Source organism: Pristis pectinata, chromosome 15 (assembly GCF_009764475.1).
Source record: "Pristis pectinata isolate sPriPec2 chromosome 15, sPriPec2.1.pri, whole genome shotgun sequence".
NCBI lineage: Eukaryota > Metazoa > Chordata > Chondrichthyes > Rhinopristiformes > Pristidae > Pristis > Pristis pectinata.
Genome location: NC_067419.1, coordinates 15,109,444 through 15,135,655, shown reverse-complemented (window position 1 = coordinate 15,135,655; position 26,212 = coordinate 15,109,444). Strand labels below are relative to the sequence as shown.

The 26,212-nt window shown below is 40.0% G+C and overlaps 2 protein-coding genes across 2 annotated transcripts in view; both read left to right on the top strand.

Moving 5' to 3' along the window:
• The window catches only part of LOC127578537 (EF-hand calcium-binding domain-containing protein 6-like), a 70,141-nt gene extending 63,311 nt beyond the window's left edge, over positions 1 to 6,830 (top strand). The window contains exons 25-26 of the mRNA XM_052030676.1: positions 1,206 to 1,361; positions 6,788 to 6,830. Of these exons, the coding sequence (XP_051886636.1) occupies positions 1,206 to 1,361; positions 6,788 to 6,830 (199 nt within the window). The remainder of the gene's footprint in view (positions 1 to 1,205; positions 1,362 to 6,787) is intronic.
• Positions 1,238 to 26,212, top strand: LOC127578579 (EF-hand calcium-binding domain-containing protein 6-like). The gene is made up of 9 exons (XM_052030727.1): positions 1,238 to 1,361; positions 4,872 to 5,070; positions 7,203 to 7,394; positions 16,912 to 17,130; positions 18,096 to 18,305; positions 19,649 to 19,817; positions 22,243 to 22,427; positions 23,976 to 24,125; positions 25,935 to 26,212. Exons 3-9 carry the CDS (start codon positions 7,287 to 7,289, stop codon positions 26,052 to 26,054), a joined length of 1,161 nt encoding a protein of 386 aa, XP_051886687.1. The 5' UTR covers positions 1,238 to 1,361; positions 4,872 to 5,070; positions 7,203 to 7,286; the 3' UTR covers positions 26,055 to 26,212.

Below are 26,212 nucleotides of genomic sequence, written 5' to 3'. Positions count from 1 at the left end.
AAGAGCTTTTCAGTTTACTATGCTTTTCAATTCTAAGTCTGGAGCTTTGTTGATTACAGCATATTGTGCTTATTCAGATACTTTGTAAATTTGTTATGGGTTACTGCCTGCACTACCCCACCCCAATCCATTCAATCATGTATTCTTTGTGCGCTGTCACCTTCAGGTATTTGTGAACAGGTACTCTGCCCTCTCTAAATGGATAACCTCACACTTCTGCGGAATTGAATTTCATTTGACACTTTTGCCTTCACCCGATCTGACAAATGTACAGGGCATTGGTGAGAGCACATCTGGAGTTCTCATCTCTATTTCTAACAAAATTTTATACTCCCCTAGGAGGTGCTGAAGGATAATCATGTCTGATTGAATCCTTGGATGAAGGGCTTGTGGAATGAGGAGAAATTGAACAAATTTGACTGAGGCTCACAGGAATTTAGGATAAACACAGTGAAGCTTTTTCCTTTTGGTAGAGAGTTAACTGAGGCTGGTGTGGTCTCCAGATAAGGAGACTGGTTATTTAGGTTGGAGATGGGAAGAACTTCCTTTACTCGAAGAATTGAAAGTTTCTGGAATTCTCCACTCTAGATGGCTGTGGATATTCAATTGTTGAGGCGATTATTAGATTTTAGACCCCTAAAGGAATAAAATGATATATAGTTCAAACAGAAAATTGGACAAGAAGCAAGTGGACTTGGCTGTGATCTTAGCTCTGAGGCGTAGGAGTCTAGGTGGCCAACTCCTGTTTCTGTTTCACATATTCTTAAGCTCATAAATACATTGAGCTGGTTCTAGGGTTACAAATAATTACGGTACATTTCCTTCTCAAAGGATATTTATAATTTAGTGGATTAATGATGATCATATTCGTATTTTTATTTCAATGTTATTAATTTAACAATTTAAAATCCCCATCTGTCATGTTGAGATTTCTTTACGTTTCTTTGAACATGTGTTATTAGACCAGCAGTTCAAACCTCTGGACTGCTGGTCTACCACCAAAACCACAATGCTACCAAACTCTTAAAATATCTTGTGACACAAAATATGAATGAAAGCATTTGCTGCTATCCAGTAAGAGAAGGCTTTCTGAATTATTACTGATTGAGGTAATGTGTATTACTACTGACAAAAATAATAATATGGAACTTGATTGTAATATTGTAACCAACTGATTTTTTTTCTTGTCTTGTTTGACCTCCAAGAGCTAAGTTCAGGAATCACCACAAAGGTTTTAATGAGACCTTTTCTAAACTAGACAAATGTAATGATGGCTGCATAACGATAAGTGATTTCCAGGGTGTACTGAAGGACCATAACTATCAACTGGGACAAGAACAGATCAAACAGCTCTTGGTCAGGTATGAGCATAAGGATCCTACTATGAATGTCACACAACTTTTGTACAAGGCAGATCTTTAACAAGTTGCTGTTTGTGAATTTTGTGAAATTATTTGGAATGCCAGTCTTCACAAATATTTCATTATTGGAAAGATTAATTTGAAGTTGAAACCAGTTTCCTGAAGGTGACCTTATTACTAACAAATGGAATTGTACTAAAATGTGATAACCTTGACCAATTTGTGCATCAGCTCCCCACATTATTTGGTATTGACTGAATGTTTGTTTCAGTGTATGCAGCAGCAAATGTGTTTTCTTCTGTTCTGTCTTGCCTATCTGGCACTTTTCACCTGTTACTCAGTTCTTAGAGTTGTGGTTAGAAGTTGATGGTGCTTATTTTCAATTGGGTTTATAATTTGTGGATCATACTTCTAACCCAGAAAAATCATGATGATGCATCTTGACTTCATGAAGTGTTTGGAAATCAGATAAACAGGGAAGGGTTCCAGTCTGTCCATGCTTTATGCAACACAAGCAATCTGTAAAATATGCACAGTTTCATACTTAATTTTTGGCAGCCAGGTTTAAATTTCCCAAGCACGTATTTATCTAAATCAGTAGTGCATAACCTTTTTTTTTGCTGGTATGAGCCAGGCGGAAGCACATTTAAAATCCAAGCTACTCATAAGAGACATGTTTTATCTTAATTGTATGTAACCAGATACTGATATCTTGCGTCATATTTAATGACATGAATGCCATTGGCTTCTAACTGCTCCATTCAGTGTGTCTATGTTGCTCCATTTAATACTGCTCTGCCACCTCCTCATTGCCACTCTGTCTCCTCTTCACTGCTCCAGACAATGCCCCCTCACTTGCTGTACCCATGCTGGTCCATCTCCAGTCTTCGCTTTCACTCTCCAGACCTGTGCCCACTTGTATTAAGCCCAAATAGAAAACACATAGAACTACAGGTGCTGGAACATGAAACTAAAACAGAAATGCTGGAAGAACTCAGCCAATTGAGCAGCATTTGTGGAAAGAGAAACCGGTTAATGTTTCAGGTCCAAGACCCTCCACCATTCTGATGAAGGGACTTCAACCTGAAACATTAACTTGTTACTCTTTCCACAGATGCTGCTTAACTGACTGAGCTCTCCCAGCATTTTCTTTTTTAGAAGATTAGGACACATGGGATCCATGGAGACTTCATGGATTGGATTCAGAATTGGCCTGGCCGTAGAAGACGAGGGTAGTGTTGGAGGGGTGTTTTTCTGGCTGTAGGTCTGTGACCAATGGTGTTCTGCAAGGATCAGTGCTGGGACCTCTGTTTATGATATATAATCAGAATCAGATTTATTATCACTGACTTCTATGACGTGAAATTTGTTGTTTTGTGGCAGCAGGTTATGCAAAGATATAAAATTACTATAAATTGCAAAACTAAATAGTGCAAAAAAGATAAGTATAATATAAATGATTTAGATGAAAATGTAGCTTGGCTGATTAATAACTTTGTAGATGATACAAAAATTAGCATAGTTGTGGATAGTAAGGAATATCGTCAATGGATTCAGCAGGATATAGACCAGTTGGAAATGTGGCAGATGGAGTTTAATCCAGACAACTGAGAGGTGTTGCACTTTAGAAGGTAAAGTTTAAGAGGCAAGTATGCTGTTAGCAGCAGGACCCTGAGAAGCATTGATGTACAGAAGAATCTTGGGGTGCAAGTCCAAAGCTCCCTGAATGTGGCAAAGCTCCCTCCCAGCACAGGTAGATAGGATGGTAAAGAATACGTATGGCATACTTGGCTTCATCAGTCAAGGTGTTGAGTATAAAAGTTGGGAAGTCATGTTGAAGCTATATAAAACTTTGGTCAGGCCACTTTGGAGAATTGTGAGAGGAGCTTAAAGGAGGTTTACTTGGTAAGTTTTTTACACAGAATTGGTGCTTGGAACATGCTGTCAGGGGAGGTGGTAGAAACAGATATGACAGCAACATTTGAGAGGCATTTAGACAGGCATGTGAACAGGCAGGGAATATAGGGATATAGACTACATGCAGGCAGATGTGCAGTTTAAATTGACATCATGGTCAGCCCAGACGTCGTGAGATGAATGATCTGTTCCTGTGCTGTGCTGTGCTGTCCTATTCTATGTTCTAGTTTTATTCAGTGACTAGTATGTGCCCTGAGTATAGTGTGCCACTGTCATACACTGAAAAGTCTGTACCTAACAGTACAGTGTCCATTTTAGAGTGACAGATTTGTCCCCACCAGTACAGGACACATTGGTTTAGAACTGAGTCTGTTCTTGGACCTTAAGATTGATTCTGACATGGCCTTCTTATGAATTCTTATCGCAAAGCTCCTGTCCCGTCAGCAAAAGGTAGACCCTGATACCTGCTTTCAAATGGGCCTCAAGGCCTTGTTTTGGGAGAGCCTCAAAGACTGGGCCTTGCATCGGATGGGCCTGAGAATCCAAGTCTGACATTAGGCGGGGCAGCAGGGACAGAGAATGCGGGCAGGAAACGGCCCAAAGGATCAAGATTGTTGTATTTGGTTGGCACTTTTTTTTTCAATTTGATCTTGTACTTTACAAGGATTTTTTTTTCCTGCCTTTGTCTATATTCTATACTACAAAGGAATTACATTTTCACTTGGGATAGGCATTCTTCCTGATCTCAGAGATCTGGAGGAATTCTACAGCAGTATGTAGAAGCAAATACACCTCTTTGTTCTTGCAGTGTCTGATCCAGTTTTATCCAAGGAACAGGTTCACTGGTGCAGAGGATTTGTCAAAATTATTTTAATGAAGCTTACTCTTTTTAAAAAAAATTATAGTGAAGCCACCAGCATAAAATAGCTGATCTAGACTCGAAGTCATCATTTTGCATGAAGTTGGAACCAAACAAGTATTAGTTAGCACACACCATAAAGTTGTGTTGGAAAATAGACTGGTTCAAGGAGAATGATGGTATTTAAAGATATGAGGTGAAAGTGTATTTAATGTATTTAAAGCTCCCTGTATATGGTTTTAAAAAACCTATTAATTTCAGGGAAATTGAAATGTGTATTGAATGTCTTTCAGTTTGTGCCATTAATCATTCATTAAAGAACTGAATGTAAAGTCACTGTTGATATCAAAAGTGTGGCAAAATAATGGCTGGGTGACAGGATCATGTGGCCATTAATCATAAATTGAATTTAATATTGGGAACCGTAGTTTGGGACAGTAATGTAAACGTAACGAGTATGATCAACAAATTAAGTAATGTGTATCAGAATTAAAGATTGTCACTAGCTAAACATTCAGAGATTTGTCATGTTGTCTGGGAGCTGATGCTCAGTAAATGGTCTGACATGATCAAGTCTTAAATTTTTGGAAATTTACTTATCAAATGATGGAAATATTTTTTGAAATCTATTTATTAACCCTAGTTGTGCTGCAATGGCAGTGAACTCTTTTTAAAATTGCTCTATTTCTCTTTCCCACTGTTCCATCCTCCATAATCCCATCACCCCACCTCAGGTTGGAAATCCCACTGTATAACAACAAATTTTCATATTCTCATTTCTTACGGGCTACTGAGGGTATTGAAAACGAGACTTTAAAGTGTGGGTCGAAACTTACATTTATTCCATGTGAAAACTTTGAAACCTCATCTCCAGAGAAAGTGATCACTAGACTAAAGGGAGTTGTCCTCAAATCCTATGGGGCATTGTTCAAGGTGAGTGTTTTTTTAAAATTTTGACATCAATGATTGGCATTCAGGATAGGTGTAATGTAAATAAGATACAGTATTGTTCAGATGGCTCCAACCTTGCAAACATCATAGGCACAGAGACATTGGGAAGGAGAAAAAATTAGGATTTTATTTGGAAAAATTGAAGAGCAAAGAAGCAGAGATTTGAGATAATGAGAGAGAGGAATGAGATTAAGAGAAGAAAGTATGTTTGAACTTGAGTAAAGTAGATAGTTCAAGGGGTAAACACCAAATCCAGTAACACAAATCAAAAAATTGGGTTTCACAAATGCTGAACTATGCCCAAATGCACATTTGTAATGTTCTAATAAAAATCACGATAGATCACAAGCAGAAATATAAATATTAGACAAGAACAGAGGAAAAACCCTCAGTGATTAATTTTCTACAAAGTGTAAAATTAACGTTTTCAAAAATCTCACGTTAATTTCTGTTGTTTCTGTCATCAAATTATTTTAGCATCTGATCAGCTGCACAGCAAAGCTATATAGCCACGGTTCATTTCAAAGGCCAAATTTGAGATTGCGATAAAGGAATGTGGGAAATGTACTCAAAACATAGAAATCACTATTTTTACAACTTTCAAAAACGTTCATTGGCCGGCCAGCTACCCTTAGAATGCTGTTGAAGATTTAGTGAATCATTGAAACTGTGCAGATTCTTCAACAGCTCTTGGTTAAAATCTCTAGGATATTGCAGCAGTGCAACTTCCTGTTCCTATATGAACTTCCACTGCCCTACCTCTTTCCAGCATTGTTCTGTAATTTCTTCCCTAGTTCGCCATCTTCCAACCTCTCTCTATGCTCCTTAAAACCTTTGCTATGATCAAGCTGTTTGTCACTTGTCCTGATGTCTTTTCCTGTGGCACCATGTTTATAATGCTCCTGATAAATGCCTTAAGATGCTTCATTAAATTAGAGGTACGATATAAATGCAAATTGTTGTTGTTGTTCTGTAACAAACAACTCTTTGCATGACTTAAGCCATCAGATGTGTGCACTCTTGGGCTGGATTCTGCTTGACCCAGATCATGTCCCACTTAACTTTTTGTGGCTCTGTTGCTCAAATTGCACTGCAGACATTGCTGATGTGGTTGCCCTGTGAAATAGAAAGGTCCACAAGCAGTGCCTGGATGGTTCATAGCAGAAGCTAAGGTTTCTGACACCTGGTATTGAAAGGCTTGTTTATGGTTTCCAAATGTCTCTGATAATCAGAGAAATTTAGAACCATTTGATGTAAGTAATCAAAACAATTATAAATGATTAATAAAATCATTACAAAACGTAAATATTACCCAAGAACACATTTAACTGATCTAATTTAATTAAAACATTACTATTAATTAAAATACCCCAAAAAATTTCTTACCATCACTTTTCAGTGAAGGCTGATGTCTCTATTCAAATAAACTTTATGCACTATCCCAGCTGATGAAAAACTGAAGGGCTTTTCTGCATCCAATTCCTTGGCTCAGTGAGTTATGGAATGCCCCCAGAACTCTGTGGTTTGCCCTGATGCATCTGATCTCCAGTGTGTACTCTACTTCCATGCAGATGCAGGTCCAGAAGGCACTGGCATACACAATAATTAGCTGATGGTTCTCTACAGAACTGCCACCTAACCATCAGTGTGATCTGGCCCATTGTTTCTTGATCATTTCCTTTTTCTTTTTCCTCTGCAGAGAAATGGCAAACTCCACACCTATCACCTTCCTCGTTACCTAGATGGTTAGAAACTTGAAAAGTGGGAGGTGAGAGGCAGGCGCTCATACTTGATTCTTCCAGTCTCTATAAAATTTCATACACACAGTAATGTACATCGTTGTTATTGTAGGAACCCACTATTTTCGATAACTTAATCAACAGAACTATGAAAGTATACAATGCTGAAACAGGTCATTCTATCAAATGTCTGCTTGTTCCTTGCTGAAGAAGCTTTTTTAAACAAAAAACTAAATTTTCTGCCCCAAATCCTCCCCTCTACCTGTATTTCAATCTGCTTCAAAATGGAACTACAAAAACTCAGACATTTTTGTTGTTCATTAATATTTGGTATGAAGCATTAATCTTTGATATTTTGTTATTTTGTTTCCTCAGGCTTTTAAATCATTTGATAAATATGGAAATGGAAAGATCAACTCTTTGGCATTCCGCCAGGTGCTCAGTAATGTATGTTTCAGGATGACGGACAGGGAGTTCAATTACCTCCTCAGCAAATTGAAATTAGACTCTGACTACATGGTGGACTGGCTTGACTTCCTGCAAACCTCCACCATCTACAATTATAAGGTCAGCATAGTTAGTCTAATGTTTTCTCTGCAACTATTCAGTCCTTTACTTCTCTGAACGTTTTTTTTTCAATCAGCACATATAATGTCCCTCCTGCTGCACATCATATGGGAACTACTTAATAGAAGCATAAATAGAAAGGTATGGAAAACATTTAGTAATTAGAAGGGTGTAATTTATACACTAGTATTGAAACATTAACTTACTCATACAAGATCTGAAGAAACAAATTTCCAATGTAAATTGAATCTTAAAAAGTTCTATTCTGCATTACAATTTGGACATATGGCCCTGTAACAAAGACATGTTTCTTAAGCCATGAACTTTGGTTTTCAAGAACATTGGGATGTGAACCCCAGCAGGGCCAGGTTGTAGTCATGGCTCAATTACACTGACTTAGCAAGTGAATATGATGCTTAGTTCACTGTATTACATTGTGACTACTTAGCTGAGCACGGGAGTTTTGTTTTGTATTGATAACTACTAGTTGCGGTAAAGTTCCATAGTGCTGATGAGGTTGGAATTTGGTCCCATATCTCAGGTCTCCGACCTCTCTACTCATCGGTATCATTTTCACATTGCTAGGATATATGAGAAACAACTAGACATGATGTCCAAATTGCAGATTTGAAAGGGAGTGATGTAAGTAGCTGAGAGGTGAGAGGTAGAAGAATCAAAGGGCTCAAGAAGAAGGAATCTGGTAGGAGAAGACAGTAGATACATGGAATAAAGGGAAGGAGGTGGGGAATAGATGGGCAGGTCACGTGGGCAGGAGGGGGGAAAGAGAAGGGGTGAGGGGGCCACAGGAATGAAGGAAAAGAAAGGGGGGAAGAAAAAAAGGGGGAAGATAAGAGGGGTTACCAGAAGTCAGAGAAATCGACGTTGAGGTCATCAGGTTGGAGACTACCAAGACACAATATGTGTTGCCCCTCCAACCTGCATCTGGCCTCAATGTGGCAGTAGAGGAGGCCGTGGATAGACATGTCGTTATGGGAATGGGAAGTGGAATTGAAGTGGCTGGCCACTGGGAGATCCTGGCTTTTGCGGCGGATGGAGCGAAGGTGCTCGACGAAGCAGTCACCCAATCTGTTGGACAAATACAAATGTTTGGCATTGGCATCAGCACAGATTCCCCAAGGGGGATGCTGGTTAACTGTGATGCTGGTTAACGTTGAGTGCATTTTGGTAAAGGATGGTGGACATGTGTGGCACGCAGGATATAATTGCAGGTGGAAGACCTATTTAAAGTGACAGAATTGTTCAGTGGAGTTCCTTATGTGGCTTTTAATATCAGCCATGATCTGACAATGATCTTCATCGAAATGAGAGCAGACTAAAATACTGTTTGCATGGAAGCGCACTAATTCCCTCTTATTTTATTAATTCTTTATTTTTGTCCATCACCTAGAATGTCACATCCTTCACGAAGAATTTCCGACTATAAATGCATGTGTTCATTTTTCAAAAGGTGAAAGCTCAGCTGTCCATTAATGTGAATTTATTTTCTTTCAATTTATGGTCATAGTAATTTTTCCTGTTGACCTGGTTAGACTCTTGCCCTCTTACCTCCAGAAAAAGTTTTCCACTTTGTCATTGCTCATTTGATGGAGATGATTTGATTCATTTGCTTTTGTCTTTATGGTTTGGGATGTGGACATTGCTAACCCATGAGCATCTATTACCCATTCCTAACTGCCCTTGAGAAGGTGATTATGAGCTGTCTTTTTGAATTGTTGCAGTCCTTGTAGTAAAGGTGTTCCTACGTTGTTATTGGGAGGGAGTTCCAGGATTTTGATTCAGCAACAAAGAAAGACCAGTGATATATTTCCAAGTCAGTTTGGTGTACTTGGAGGAGAATTTCCAGGTAGTAATGTTCCCATAGGGCTGCTTCTCTTGTTCCAAGTGGTAAAAGTCACGGGTTTTGGAGATAGAACAATACAAGCCCTTCGGCCCACCATGTTGTGCCGCCCTTCAAACCACACCTAAGACTATCTAACCCCATCCTCCCACAGACCGTCTATCTTAAATTCCTCCATATGCTTATCTAACAATCTCCTGAACTTGACCAACGTATCAGCCTCCACCACCACCCCAGGCAGCACATTCCATGCACCAATCACTCTCTGGGTGAAAAACCTCCCTCTGACATCTCCCTTGAACTTCCCACCCATTACTTTAAAGCCATGTCCTCTTGTATTGAACATTGGTGCCCTGGGAAAGAGGCGCTGGCTGTCCACTCTATCTATTCCTCTTAATATTTTGTATACCTCTATCATGTCTCCCCTCATCCTCCTTCACTCCAATGAGTAAAGCCCTAGCTCCCTTAGTCTCTCATCATAATCCATACTCTCTAATCCAGGCAGCATCCTGGTAAATCTCCTCTGCACCCTTTCCAACGCCTCCACATCCTTCCTACAGTGAGGCGACCAGAACTGGACACAGTACTCTAAGTGTGGTCTAACCAGAGTTTTGTAAAGCTGCATCATTACTTTGCGGCTCTTAAACTCGATCCCACGACTTATGAAAGCTAACATCCCATAAGCTTTCTTAACTACCCTATCCACCTGTGAGGCAACTTTCAGTGACCTGTGGATATGAACCCCCAGATCCCTCTGCTCCTCTACACTGCCCAGAATCCTGCCAGTTACCTTGTACTCCGCCTTGGAGTTTGTCCTTTCAAAGTGTACCACCTCACACTTCTCTGGATTGAACTCCATCTGCCACTTGTCAGCCCAGCTCTGCATCCTATCAATATCCCTCTGTAAGCTTCGACAGCCCTCCACACTATCCACAACACCACCGATCTTTGTGTCATCTGCAAACTTGCCAACCCACCCTTCCACTCCCTCATCTAAGTCATTAATAAATATCACAAAAAGTAGAGGTCCCATGTGGGACATCGCTAGTCACAGCCCTCCAATCTGAATGCACTCTCTCCACCACAACCCTCTGCTTTCTACAGGCAAGCCAATTCTGAATCCACACTGCCAAGCCTCCCTGGATCCCTTGGCCTCTGACCTTCTGAAGAAGCCTACCATGCGGAACCTTGTCAAACGCCTTACTAAAATCCATGTAGACCATATCTACTGCACTACCCTCATCAATCTTCCTGGTCACCTCCTCAAAGAACCCTATCAGGCTTGTGAGGCAAGATCTTCCCTTCACAAATCAGTCCATGATTCTCTAAATGCTCATAGATCCTATCTCTCAGAATCCTTTCTAACAGCTTGCCCACCACAGACGTAAGGCTCACTGGTCTGTAATTCCCTGGACTATCCCTGCTACCTTTTTTGAATAAGGGGACAACATTCGCCACCCTCCAATCCTTTGGTACCATCCCCGTGGCCAACGAAGACTCAGAGATCCTAACGAACGGTTCAGCAATCTCCTCCCTTGCCTCACGAAGCAGCCTGGGGAATATTCCGTCAGGCCCCGGGGACTTGTCTGTCCTAATATTTTCTAACAACTGCAACACATCCTCTCTCTTGATACCTACGTACCCTAGAACATTACCCTTACCAACACTGCCCTCAGCATCATCAAGACCCCTCTCCATGGTGAATACTGAAGACAAGTATTCATTGAGAACCTCACCTACTTACATAGCTTCCAGGCATGTCCTCCCACCTTTGCCTTTAATCGGACCTACCTTTACTCTAGCCATCCTTTTGTTCTTCACGTACGTGAAAAAAGCCTTGGGATTCTCCTTAACCCTACTCACCAAAGCCTTTTCATGTCCCCTTCTTGCTCTCCTCAGCCCTTTCTTAAGTTCCTTCCTTGTTGCTCTATATTCCTCACAAGCCCTGTCTGATCCTTGCTGCTTACACCTTATGTATGCTACCTTCTTCTTCCTAACTAGTTGTTCCACCTTTCTCGTCACCCATGGTTCCTTCACCCTGCCATTCCTTCTCTGCCTCACTGGGACAAATTTATCCCTAACATCCTGCAAAAGATCCCTGAACATTGACCACATCTCCATAGTACATTTCCCTTCAAAAATGTCATCCCAATTTACACTCCCAAGTTCTCACCTTATAGCCTCATAATTCGCCTTTCCCCAATTAAATATCTTCCCGTCCTCTTTGCTCCTATCCCTGTCCATGACAATTCTAAAGGTTATGGAGTAATGGTCACTGTCCCCCAAATGTTCGCCCACTGATAGATCTGTCACCTGTCCCGGTTCATTATCTAAAACTAGATCTAATGTGGCATTCCCTCTAGTTGGCCTGTCAACATACTGTGTCAGGAATCCATCCTGGACACAATTAACAAATTCCGCCCCGTCTAAATCTTTGGCACTAAGTAGGTGCCAATCAATATTTGGAAAGTTGAAGTCTCCCATTATAATAACCCTGTTATTTTCGCATCTTTCCAAAAACTGCCTCCCAATCTGCTCCTCAGTATCCCTACTGCTACCGGGGGGGGCCTATAGAATACTCCCAGGAGGGTAACTGCTCCATTCTTGTTCCTAACTTCCACCCATATTGACTCTAGAGAGGATCCTTCTACATTATCCACCGTTCCTGCAGCTGTAATAGTGTCCCTGACCAGTATCGCCACCCCTCCTCCTCTTTCCCCCCCCTCCCTATTCCTTTTAAAACACTGAAAACCAGGAATATTCAATATCCATTCCTGCCCTGATGTTAGCCATGTCTCTGTAATAGCCACAATATCGTAGTCCCATGTACTTATCCAAGCTCTCAGTTCATCTCCCTTATTTCTGATGCTTCTTGCATTTAAGTAAATGTACTTTAGCCCATCCACCTTACTACTTTTGTAGCCCGTACTCTGCTTCTCCTTCCTCAAAGCCTCTCTACCTGACTTTTCCCCATCCCCTTCTTCCTCTGATCTACTCCTCCGGTTCCCTTCCCCTTCGCAATCTAGTTTAAACCCACCCGAACCACTCTAGCAAACCTGCCTGCAGAGATATTGGCCCCCCTCTGGTTCGGGTGTAACCCGTCCTCACTGTACAGGTCCCACCTTCCCCAGAAGAGATCCCAATGATCCAAAAATCTAAAACCCTCCCTCCTGCACCAACTTCTCAGCCACGCATTTATTTGCCATCGCCTCTTATTCTACTTCACTATCGCGTGGCACTGGCAGCAATCCTGAGATTGCTACCCTCGAGGTCCTGTTCTTCAGCCTTCTACCTAGCTCACTAAACTCACTTTTCAGGACCTCATCCTTCTTCCTACCTATGTTGTTGGTACCAACATGAACCACGACTTCTGGCTGTTTTTCCTCCCGCTCTAGAATCCTGTGGACCCGATCAGTGACATCCCGGACCCTGGCACCTGGGAAGTAACATACCATCGGGGATTCATGCTCACTGCCACAGAACCTCCTATCTGTTTCCCTGACTATCGAGTCCCCTATCACTACTGCCTTCCTCTCCTCTTCCCTTCCCTTCTGAGCAGCAGGACTGGTCCCAGTGCCATAGACCTGGCTACTGCTGCTAGGCCCCGGCAGGTCATCTCCCTCAACAGCTTCCAAAGCGGAAAACCTGTTATTAAGGGGAACAGCCTCCGGGGTCCTCTGCTCTATCTGCCTGTTTGTTTTCTTTTTCCTTTTCCCTGACAGTCACTCCTCTATCTACTTCCCGGACTCCAAAAGTACCTGGTCTAAGGGGGGTGACCGTCTCCTGATGTACAGTATCTACATAACTCTCCCCCTCCCTGATGCTGCGCAGGTGTTTGAAGCTGCAACTCCAGCTCATCAAGTTTGAGCCGAAGTTCCTCCAACCTCAAGCACTTACTGCAGATGTGGCCATTGTGGACCACAGCAAGGTCCACAGGCTCCCACATCAAGCAGCTGCAGCACACCACCATGTCCTCCATCTGAACTATTTCGTTTTTTCTCTCCCCTAGTTTCTCCTACTTAAAAATTTATCACAGATAACAGGTAAAACCTTACCTTTACCTATTTACCAGCGACTCGCCCGCCTTGTCCCTTTACGCCTAAGCCCCTTAAGCCAAAGCCCAACCACTCTGCTCCCTCTCACTCAGCTGCCCGTTCCAACGCTGCCCGCTGGATATGGTGGTTTGCTTTTTAAACTGCCTGCGCAGTCCAGCCCCCACTATTCCTGATTAAAACTTATATAACAACTTATAAAAAAGAACCTTTTTGGAGTAACCTAGTCACTCCAAAAAGATGTGGAGTGACCTAGGCAAGTAGGTTTTTACTGGGTGCAGGCACAGATATCTTTATCTGAAGAGTTCCAAATGGAATTAAACATTGTACAATTATTAATGGACACCTCTTTTCTGATCTTATGCAAGAAAGCCCATTTGTGAAAAAGCTGTAGGTGGCTTGGTCTAGGTCAGTGCAACTGAGGATCTCCACAATGATGTCCAGGGGATGGAATGGTTGACTCCCAACAACCACAATTATTTTCCTTTGAGCAAGTATGACTCCAACTATTGGAGTGCTTCTTCCCTTGACCATGGATATCAGTTTTGAGGGCTGATAGATACCACACTCATTCAAGTTCTCCCTTGATGTCAAGGGCAGTCATTTCAACTCTTTCTCCCATGTGTGGACGAAGCAAATGATTCCAGCAAAACTCAGGCTGAACATCATGAACAAGCCATTGTTGAGTAAGTGCTGCATAGTAACACTGTTGATGCCACATTCTATTACTGATGGTTGAAAGTAGACTGATTGAGCAGTTATTGGATTTGTCCTACTTTTTGTGAACAGGACAAAGCTGGACAGTTCTCTGCATTGTCGAATTGATGCATTCCACTATAGTTAGAATGCTGACAACTCTTCAGCAATATGGCTTGGGCATTTTCTCATCCCACAACCTTTGATCTATCCAGTGTTGTCAGATGTTTTTTGATTTTGCATACTATGGGATCCAAGAGGAACCTAAAATGATTCTGGCATTTCTGACTGAACATGATTGCAAATATTTCAACATTATCTTTCCCCCTAATGTGCTGGTCTTGCTGTAGCTGAGGATGGGGGATGTATTTGGAGTCCTCTCCCATTAGCTGTTTGGTTATCCACCACCATTCATTAATAGATGTGGCTGCACTGCAGAGTTTTCATCTGATCCATTCATCATGGCATTCCTTGCGTCACTTTACTGCATTTTTTTTTGCAGTTTAGCATGCATGTTTTGCAACTTTGTCAGGTTGGCATCTCTTGTTTTAAGCTATGCCTGGTGCTGCTCCCTGCATGCGTGTCCAAAGAGCCTACTGTTGATCCCCTGGTTTGATTGTAACAGAGGAGTGACAGATATATTAGACCATTGGACCACTGTGATCTTTGGTGGTGATTTCTATTTTGCTGCTGCTTATGCTCCACAGCACCTTGAGTATGCCCAGTTTTCAGCTGCCAGGATCACAGAGAGTCCATTTGGCACAATGGTAGTGGTACGCATCATGATGGAGGATGTCCTCGGTATGAAGACAAGACTTGTTTGCAAAAGGATTGTTTGATGGTCACTCCTACCTATTCTGTCATGGGCAGATCATCTGCAGTGGGTGATGAAAACAAGGTCAAATAGGTTTGCGCACTACTTGCCACAGACCCAGTCTACCAGCTTCAGGACTTGGTCAGTTTGTGAAAGTTATTGAAGTCTCGTTCCAGAGTACATGTTGTGCCCTTGCTTCTTTGAGTGCTTCCAAGTGTTGTTCAACATGGAGAAGCATCGGCTGTGGAAAATGGTAGGTGGTAATCAGGAGGAAGTATCCTTGCCCCTGTTTGACCTGATGTTATGATTCGTTATGTGCTCTGGAGTCAAGGTTGAGGACTCCCTGGGTCACTCATTATCGCTGTATGACTACCTCTGCTGAGTCTGACCTGCTTGGTGGGGCAAAACATGTGTAGGGATCCTGATGGAGGAGTCTGGCATGTTTTCTGTAAGAAGTGACAATGTCTCACAACAGTCCAACTAATCTGTTGGACAACTCTGCCAGTTTAGACACCTGAGGTGTCCAATTTTGGTATCCAGGTCATGCTGTGTTATGGTTAACTGATTTTAGTATAACGTATATTTCAGATAAACAACCTTAGAATGGTTTAAATCCTGACCAGGTTCCGGTACATCACATTCCAAAATGCATGTTCTAACTGATTTCTTTATTCGCCCAATTTGATTGTCATCAAGCTGTTCTTATGAAATATGTGAGGAAAAATAACAGCTTTACTTGTTGTGTATTTATGTGGTTCAGTGGTGAATAAATTTGTCAGAGTTTCAATGCTTTTTAAAAATTAAACTAAAGAAAAATAAGAAAGATATTCTCTTCTTCTATTAGAAATAACAATGGTGAGTACATGTTTTATACTAGAGTGATTATTTGCACCATAACATACACATGCAATTATATCACAAACATAATTGGCAAGGAGGTCTTCTACGTCGTGCACTGGGCTCTAGTTGCAGTCTTAGTTTTGAGGATTTTACACACTAGGAGTTGTGCTGTTACCTTGACATTGCCTATAGAATACTAATAATTCTATTGAGGAACACTATTGCTACGAATAGCACCTACTTTTACATTGAGAGAGAATGTATCCTTTACGATTTAATATCGGAGAAACATAAGCGACTGAACAGGAATATTTAGTCGTGAATTGAATAGGCGGACCAGATACCGCCAGATTTTATACACATTTAGAAATTGCTGCAGTTATGAGGGTTAATTGAAGGTTTGGAAGAATTTATTTTTCCTGGTTTACACACAACTTTTGCAGTTTTCATTCTGTAGATCTTATAAGCTGAACATCCTGTGAATTGCAGTAATTTAAATAATATAGCAGGCATTCCACACAACATAGTCCTTAAACTTCTGGTAGCTCTTTACCAGCATTTTCCCCAACTGTGCTCCCCTTTTGGATGCACATAGAATCCACTGGCAGAGTTGAACCTCACTGTAATTTCCCCAACAGTCACACTGGAAAATCTATCCATTGAACCTGAGGAATAGCATGTACACTTATTCTTTTGATACAGTGGTGCAGCCAGGGCCTTGCAGCTCTAGTGACCTTGGTTCAATCCGATCTCCAGTGCTCTCTGTGTGGAGTTTGCACGTTCTTCCTGTGATTGTGTGGGCTTCGTCTATCTGTTCTGATTTCCTCCCACCTCCCAAAAATATGTGAGTTGGAAGGTTCATTGCCCACTGTGAACCCCCAGTGTGTAAGTGAGCGGTAGAATCTGGTGCGAGTCTGAACTTAACTAATAAGTCAGTTACTGAGTGTGAGCATCTTTCCATTGCTGCAGGTCTGGCCTTGTGTCCCATTTTGTGTCAGCCAGTGAAAAAAGAGCAGCATCAATCTCTAAATCAGCTGTAAAATTGCCACTGGGTTGAACCAAGCTAACATGCATGCAGAGTATAATTCTGATTAACTATTTCTTTTAAATTTTTTTCAGTTGTCGCTGGGAACACCAGCGTTTGTCATCCATCCCTGATTACCATTGAGGTGGTGATAAACCACCTACTTGCACTGCTGTTGTCCATTTGTGTTTTCTGTGGTATAGTTATTAACAATATGTAATTTTGCATATCAGGCTGCAGAGGTATCAGATGGAGAAACTGCCAGACCTAAATCATCGCAGCAGTTAACAATGAATGATATTATGTCCCACATTCGGGAGGTTGTCAATAAATGTCTCTATACCATTACTCAAGAGTTTGAAGACATTGATTATGCAAATATAAAAGTTATTTCCAAGAAAAACTTTAAAGAAATATTTTTCAAGCACTTCATGAGTCTCACAGATGAACAGGTAAGTTCTGTAGAAACTGGAATTATTATAATCATTTTGCTCTATAACCATTGTTTGTTTGAATTGAACAATTTAAATAAAATATCAATAATTATTTGTGCATTATTTGAATTCAAATCAATATGATTTGCATTATGCAACTTAAAATGCAGAGGATTAACTTGTTTTTTCTGCATCTTTTGATTTCTGTATGTTAATTTAATTAGCGAAATATGAGATAGCTTTTTAACTCCAGCAGCAGATCGTTTTTTCCTTGGCAAAGAGTAATCCAAATCTTGCATTCTACTGCACTTTAAGAAACCTGCTTTGAATAGGTGAGCACTTAGATGACAATGAGAAGGACCCAGAAAGAGTAGAAAACAAATCCTATTCCAAGGAAATGATCATACAGGACTTACTTGAGACCTTAGTGCAATGTTTTAACTCCAAGACTGAAGTAGCTGAGCTTTGCTATGGCAGTGGTGAAGTCGCATGAGTTAATACGAAACTATCAACTATACAGTGATCTCTTGGGGAAAATACACATGTACACACCTTGGGTCTGGTCAGTACCTGATGTCTTCCTTTGATTAAAGGCTGACCAATATTTATTATACTGAGTGAAAAATATCAACCTGGACCTGTCTCCTCAAAATGTCTATTCAAGTATAAATCTTTATTTACCAAAATGAGAAAATCTGTAATATTCGTAGTTTGAGGAAAATTTTATTTTTCAGAATTATGAATGTTTGTACTGTTAATGTAAACTGAAATCTGAGTGTTTATTCAGCTATTAATAATAAAATAGATAAGATACAGCATTTTCATAACAATTCAGTTATTTGCATTTTTAACCAAGTAAACTTTTGAATCGAGTATAATTTTGTATGATTTCAGACTTCCAGATCTCCAGATATATTGTGTTTAATTAAAACAAAAGTAATATAATTTGAGTGTCTTGTCTACAATTGACACTTTTTTTCCAGTTTGAAAACCTGTGGAATCATTTACCAGTCAATGATTATGGGAATATGGAATATCAAAAATTTTTGAAGCAATTCACTGGACTGGAGTCACTTGAGATGAAGAGTAGTCGAGCAGCATCACCAACAAAACCGTCAACAGCTAGAAGTGCGAGCAGATCTTCAAGTACTCAGAGTCGTAAAACAGCTTCTTCCATCCAGGGCAATGAAAAGGTATTGACTATTTATAATTTTTCCGAAAGCTCTAGATTAGAAATGCTGCAATAATGTAACACATGATAGAATAATGTTATTGTACTTGTCAGGCACATGGCATTAATTTGTCTGGACAAATTGCTGGTTTATTCACGACTTATTATATTTTTGCTACTTGAGGGCTTGAGTTATAAGGAGAGGCGCTGTAGGCTGGGATGTTTTTTCCTGGAGCATAGAAGGTAGATGGGTGAGCTTATAGAGGTATATAAAATTATGAGGGGAGTAGATAAGGAGATGGTGACAGTCTTTTTTCCAGGGTAGGAAAGTCTAAAGCTGGAGGGCATAGGTTTAAGGTGAGAAGTGGAAAATTTAAAAGGGACCTGAGGAGCAAGTTTTTCACACGGAGGGTACTGGCTATGTGGAACGAGCTGCCGGAGGAAGCTGTAGAGATGGGTACAATTACAATGTTTAGAAGTCACTTGGACAAGTATGTGTATGCCAAACACAGGCAAATTGGACTAGCTCAGATAGACCTCCTGGTCAGCATGGAGAAATTGGGCCGAAGGGCCTGTTTCTCTGCTGCCTTAACTCTACGACTCTGCACTGTTACTTTGGCAGCAACTTGTGGGCCATTGTTTTTGTTTGAATAATGCCTAATTTGTTCATTATAGGGTGATTGTGATTTTTCAATGTTTTTCTGCATTTGATATAAACTGGAAAACAAATATTTGTAGTTCAACCATCAGACTAAAAATGATTGATAACAATTTGGCAAATGATTATGATGGGAATCATGCACAAGTGATAAACTTTGTTAATCTTCTACCAGATCTACTGCAACACCTCTGGAAACTGAGCTGAGTCTCATCCAGTCTTCTGGATTTTTAGCTTTTTTTGGTAATTTGTTTTGCTTAGAGGTTTATGATATGCTGTTGCAGAACCAAAGAGCTAGTTCTTCATTATCTGAACCTGATGATTGATACTGTCACTAGATGATGATTCCCTACTCCAATCACTGAACAAAGAACTTCTCAAAAATTATGGAGAAACTAATTATTTTTTGATCATTAACTGAAAAACACAGACACTATAAACTAATTTTTAATATCTGGGACTGATTTTTAAGTTGTCTGATATGTGAATTGTTTATCAGCAACTCTTGCTACAATAAGTTGAACAAGCTTCAGAAGCATTTTTCATGTATGATGATGTGGCTTTTGATATTTACTGGCATATCGTGCCCTAAATGTTTTGGCATCACTTTTATTTGCCAAGTGACTGATTTGTTTTTAAAAAGATTTCATAAGACAATAATATCCTCACCATTAACTCATTGTTATTTTTTTCTTTGTGATTTGCAGCCAGTGGAGTTTTCACAACGATCAGCCTCTGTAGCATCATCAATAAACTGTGAGGCAATTGAACAGAAGCTGAAGAAAGATATTAAAAATTTCTGGAAGGAGATACAAAAGGAATGCATAGAAAAGGACACTGAGAAACAGGGTGAAATTGATGCTGCTGATTTTCAGGGTATGTCAATCATTTACATATAAAAAATATTCCTTCAATATTCAGTATATTAAAACTTCACTTGGACTATCCACTCTCCAATGTGGGCATTAGTTCAGGCTTTATACAATTATTGAAATGCATGCCACAGTATGCAGCTTTAGCAGGTGAGATCAGTCTAGATTGATCAGGTGCTCACTAAATTAGGCATAAACGTAGTGTGTGAAAAGACAATCTTCCTATTTTGGATGAAGAAGGCCATTTGGATGAAGAAGTTTTGCAGTTTGAAAACTGATGAACAATGAACATTTTATAAATGTTTTTACTAGATTTAACCTAAAATTCCCAATAATTAAAGTTTAAGGTATTGGGAAAAGCTCATTGTTGGAACAAGCTGAGGTGACACAATTTTAATCTTTGGGTCACTGTCTGTAAATGTTCCAGTGTGTTTTCCATCAAGAACAGGGAAAGAGATTTTCATGTATTTTCTGTTCTCTGGAAAGCAAAAGCTTTGTAGAAATTCACTCCCATAAATACCAGCTCCAGGCCTTATCATCTTCTGAATGAACTATGTAGTGCTGGTATAAGAGTGGTCATGACAATAGATTCCCATAAATGCTTGTGCTTATCAGAAAGATGGCCAATGGCATTAGGTGCCCATTTGCCTATCTTCCAGTTGACCTGTTGATCCAGCAAGACCAAGAGTCCTCCATAGGACAGTGTCTCTGTGGAATCTTCTGGCCCTTGAATTGATGAAATGCTTCCACTACATGAGACCGAGGCAGAGCAGATGAGATCCAATGTACAGTATCTCAGTTAGAGGAAAGGAGAGTGGCAAATCCATACTTTGCATAAGCAAATGAGGGTGCTGAGAATGATTGATTGTAAATTACAGAGCTTGTAAGGCAGGGGAGTGGGGCTAAATGGGAGAATGGATCAGCTCATGATAGAATGATGGACCAGACTTGATGGGCCAACTGGCCGACTTCTGGCTCCTTTGTTGTTGTCTTATGGTAAATTGCATTATGTGGACCAGCTTGTAGTTTGGGCTGTACACATCAGTACAAGCAACTGTATGTTATTTTCAGTCTTTTATTCTTGTGCTCAAATATACCAAACTATTCATCACATCAATGTAGATTTTAGTCTTGGTCAAAGATATGCATGCAGGGCTTTCCAGGGTTTGTGTGGCTGATTGGAAGTATACTGGGAGAACAATATATTTATATTCCCATTTAATTGCTCTCCAAATTACCTACAAATATTTCCATTAATGTGCAAGGTCCATGGGGCAGTGAAGGATGGAGAATAAATATTAGCTTTTCCAGTAATGTTTTAGTCAGTGTGGAAAAATACCCGATGAGATAGAGAAAAGAAAATCATAGCTCGGTTCTCCACAAGCTCGACATATTGTATTATTTATCGAGTAATGTTTTTCTGCACAGATGAAGATATGTTGCTTTGTTTAAAAATTATTAGTGAAGAAGAAACATACTCAAGTATAATTTGTTTGTAATAAAGCTAGGAGGCCATTATTTTAGGCCTGATTATTCTATACATTTTTCATTGCCCAAGAATAGGAAAAATACTGCTATTATCTTTACACATGTCACACAGAAAGTAAGCATTATCAGAGCAGAAAAACAGGCAAGAGCTCCTCATGTCACCATTAAAATCTGATGTAGTAAAAGAATATATGAATAACAACAATTTTATGATGAAGCTCTTTTTTGATTGCTTTTAGGAGCAGTTTATTGTTGTCAGGTTAAAAATTTACTTCAAAGAAATACTTCGTAATCTTTATGAGAGCAAGTAAAGCATTCGCCTAACGTTTATTTTAATTATGGGAAGCAATAATGTAGTGGTTGAGTTATATGACTAATGATCAGAGCCCTGGCCCATTGATCCAGACACAGGAAGTTGAATCCCAGAATGGCAACTAGGAAATTTAAATTCAAGTTTTTAAATGAAAATAGTTTGTCTCAGTCATAGGAACCAGAAAACTGCTCAAAATCCATTGAGTTCACCAATGTTCTTGAGGGGGAAAAATATCTGTGGTCATTTCCCAGTCCAGCCTATGTCAGCCTCCAGCCACACCAACCATAGAGTTTACTCTTAACTGAAATATATTAAAAAAGCAGAATATGCTGGAATTGTTTTTTTTTTATTTTATTTTATTTTTATTTATTTTTTTTTTTACTTTTTTTTTAGATTTCCAGCACCTGCAATTTTTTATTTATTTTCATTACCCCTTGCCTGCTTCCTCAGTTCAGGAACAACTTGGGATAGACAGTGCCAGCTCAGTTCACAGCCCATGAGCAGATCAATAAGAAAACAAATATTCAAGTTGTATTGTTGGGCACTTATCCTGACCAAACGTGTTTGTATAAACTGTGAATGTTTGTGAGAAGCAAACAAAATTAGCGAGACCTCTTCGATCTTCCAGCTATAATGAAAAAGTTCTGCATGCCAATTAAACCAGGAGAGTTCCAACAGCTGGCCAAGAAGTATGAAACTAAGAACATGGGTCACTTTGCATACAATGAATTTCTTCAGCGGCTTGTCTTATCACTGGGGAAATTGGACATGAACCCACTGCAGAGAATGAGGATCCCACATCCAAAGATCCCGGTATGTACAATGAGGGTGCAGTGCAGTTTAATGGTTACAGAAGCGGACTGATGATCCAGAACCATGAGTTTGAATTCCACCAGCATAACCAGGGAATTTAAATTCAAGAACTTTGGAATGAAATGCTTGTATCAGTAATGCAGACCAACCAATGTGGCTGATATTGAAATCACTCACAAGCCACTCAAGTTCAGAGTGCAGTTCATGATGGACTGCAAAATGCCCACAATCTGTGCAGGGGAGAAACTCGAACAGAGAAGAATAGCACAGTCTGTGCTACTGTGGAGGAAATTTCATTCATTTTGCTACCTTTTTTGACTTCTGCAATTCCATAGGACAAAAATATTTGTGATTGACAAAATTTTGGTGCACAAGTTGCTTTCTGCCATCTTGAAATGCAAAAGTTATTTTTTCCCCCTCAAGGCTCTTATTCTTTGGTGGGTGTTGAGAGGAAGAGAATATGTCAGGTGCTTCTGACTAGCTCTTCAGGTTTCCCAGTTGGAGAAAACGTTGAGAACAGATGGCAGTGTGAATTTTTTTTACATATAATTGTAAGATGCAGATGCTAGCTGCAGATCATACCTAAAGTGAGGAACATAATTGCTTATTAGAAACCCATTTTAAGGTAATAAGTAGAAATTTGTATTTTTAGCAGAGAACCCATTTGAAATTTTGAGCAAATGGTGCTTTTCATCAATGTGCAAGCCATTTATAAATTAGTCCTTCCCTTGGTGCTGGTTATAACCATGACTATAATTTAATACCAGACCTGCACTTTGTGAGGGCAAAGAATGATGGAAACAAAACAAAGCTATAACAATTACTTTTTATGCAATGTGTAAAGTCTCTTGCTATGATGGAACAATGACAGTATAATTTTTCTTTTTATTTATTCTGATTATTGGCAAGCAGAATCTTTTTGCACCACAAAAACCACATTCCTCAAGTTGCAACCATACAGTGAACAAGACTTGTTCTTTTATATATTTTATTTACAGTGTGGTAACAGGCCATTCTGGCCCAATGAGTCCGCGCCGCCCATTTTAAACCCCCATGTTAATCTACCCGTACGTCTTTGGAATGTGGGAGGAAACCGGAGCACCTGGAGGAAACCCACACAGACACGGGAGAACGTACAAACTCCTTACAGACAGCGACAGGAATCGAACCCTGATCGCTGGCGCTGTAATAGCATCGCGCTAACCACTACGCTACTGTGTCTGTTCTAATTCTAACCCTTTGATTTGTTTGTTTCCTCCACCACTTGCATGTCCAAAGCAGAAAATAGAGAAGGAAATGGAATGTAAGAATGACCAGCCATCTGCCCCCTGTCCTTTCAGTTTTGTAGAAAACCATTTAGCCAATAGAGTTAATAAAATTGTTAACTTCCAAGGTGAGCAGAGACTTGCCACAGCAATGGAACGCTATTTCTCCTCAGATGTCCTCGAGCATTTCATTATTCTACATCCTCATGCCAGCTTTCATACAGTTTTTCTTTCAATCTCAAACTCTTGTTGAATTTTATCACAGTACATTTCTTTTTTACAGATGAGCCCCGGGACAGAACATGAGACATTTACTCAATTAATGATGCGGATTCAGCCATGTATCACAAAATGTTGGAAGCTTATGCGTCGTACTTTTAAAACCTATGATGAGACAGGGAATGGCTACCTCTCACTTTTTCTGTTTAGACAGGTTAGTCCTCTGGTTTTTGCTGACCCAAAATTTTTACATGGAGATTGAGCATTCTCTTTGGTGTTTACGTTTTTGATGAAGTTGGTTGCTGTCAGATATCAATTTTACATAGAACAGTACAAGAACAGGCCCTTCGGCCCACAATGTTGTCCCAAACTAATTACATTAATAATAAAATGCCCAACTAAACTAATCCCTTCTGCCTACACAACGTCCACATTCTACCATTTTCCTCACATTCAAGAGCTTCTTGAATGCCCCTTTCGTATTTACCTCCACCACCCCAGGCAGCGCATTCCAGGCACCCACCACTCTCTGTGTTTAAAAAAAACAAACTTGCCCCCATCACCTTAAATGCATGCCCTCTGCTATTAGACATTTCAACCCTGGGGAAAATATGCTGGCTGCCTGCTCTATCTATGCCTCTCATAATCTGATAAACTTCTATCAGATCTCCCCTCAGCCTCCGCCGCTCCAGAGAAAACAACCCAAGTTTGTCCAACCTATCCTCATAGCACATGCCCTCTAATCTAGGCAGCATCTTGATATAAACCTCTTCTGCACCCTCTCCAAAGTCTCGACATCTTTCCTATAATGGGATGACCAGAACTGAATGAATTACTCCAGATGCGGCTTAACTAAAGTTTTATAAAGCTGCAGCATAACTTCCTGACTTTTCCTTAGGGGAGTTCTTGTGTATAGTGCTGGTGAGACAGACAGTCACACTAAAAATTTCATGCACTCTTCAAAGCAGGAAGTATCTTAAACTCTAATTTTTGAGAGAACAGAAGAACTGAAATGTGCACATGAGATTAAGGAAGCAACTGTATGAAGCTTCAAGAGCTGGAGAGGTTGTTAAGAAGTAATTATAGCTCAGTACACAATTGAAAATTCAGATAGAGCTTACATAGTGAAAAAAAAGCCTGACATTTCTGCAAGAAAGCAGCAGTTCCACCACCATGAAGAAGTTCAGAAATGTGGCAGTCCCAAACTTGAGTGCAGTTGATTGTTGTTGCTAATTCCATTGTAGTCAGATACCAGACTCATCAATTTTCCTGCAATTCTTCCAACAATTATGCTGGGAAATCTGCCTAATGAATTTGTGCAGATAGACCTGGCATCTGATCAGTGACTCCACTCATTTTAATGGAGCAGAATAACTGAGGAAGATTTTCAGAGTTTTTAATTTGCAAAAAAAATTATGAAATTGGGTTTTTGTTTCTTATTGGTTCAAATAGAAGAAACGAAACATGCCGTGTAAGAGAGACACTACACATTCACCAAGGCTTCTTCGGCACCTGCCAAGCCCACAACATCGAAGGATGAGGGCTGCAAGTGCAAGAGACCACCACCACCTAGCTTCCCTTCAAGTTAAACACAATCCCGACTTGATCACTGTTTCTTCAAATGTCACCAAATCAAATTCCCAGAACTACCTAAATACAAGTCCTGTAAGAATATCTTCACTGTATGGACTGCAGTGGTTCAAGGCAGCAACTGCCTTCTCTAGGGTAGTTAAGGACAAGGAGTAAATGCTGGCCTGGCCATTTGGGAACTAAACTCAGAGGATGAAAGAAAAAAGGTTATTTTTCAATGCAGCGAATGATCCTTTGCTGGTTGTCCTAGAGCAACGCAGTAAGACTTGATGACCTAATGGTACCCAGGAAGAAATAGAACAAAAAAAAAGAGCTGCTTTGAAATAAACAAAATAATCTCACATACATTAAGGTAGTTGTAACTTATTTTGTATTATGTAATTTTCACAGATGTCAATTTGGAGCTCTTAATTGTATTTTGTGTGTTGTATAGGTCCTGCAGCAGTATGGTATTAACCTATCTGAGGAGGAATTTTACTACCTGTCTTCCTATTATGACAAGCATCTACAAGGAACAATCTCATATAATGAATTCCTGCGTGTATTCCTTTGATTACTCTGTTTCTAGGTTCCTCTTGTATTTTAAAAAGTAATATGACAACTGTTTTCTAATCATAAAGCTATTTACTAGACTCTCAACTGTACAGTTAAATCATATTTTGAACTTTTCAAAGTTTAGGCACTATATTTTAGAAGCATCCTTTTTTTCTT

What these genes read in the sequence shown, in the direction of transcription:
- LOC127578579 (XM_052030727.1), top strand. Translation starts at nt 7,287, where the DNA reads ATGACGGACAGGGAGTTCAATTACCTCCTCAGCAAATTGAAATTAGAC. An exon ending in TGAGTCTCACAGATGAACAG is followed by an intron (nt 17,131 to 18,095) that starts GTAAGTTCTGTA and finishes CTTTTTTTCCAG; the next exon opens with TTTGAAAACCTGTGGAATCA. An exon ending in CCATCCAGGGCAATGAAAAG is followed by an intron (nt 18,306 to 19,648) that starts GTATTGACTATT and finishes TGTGATTTGCAG; the next exon opens with CCAGTGGAGTTTTCACAACG.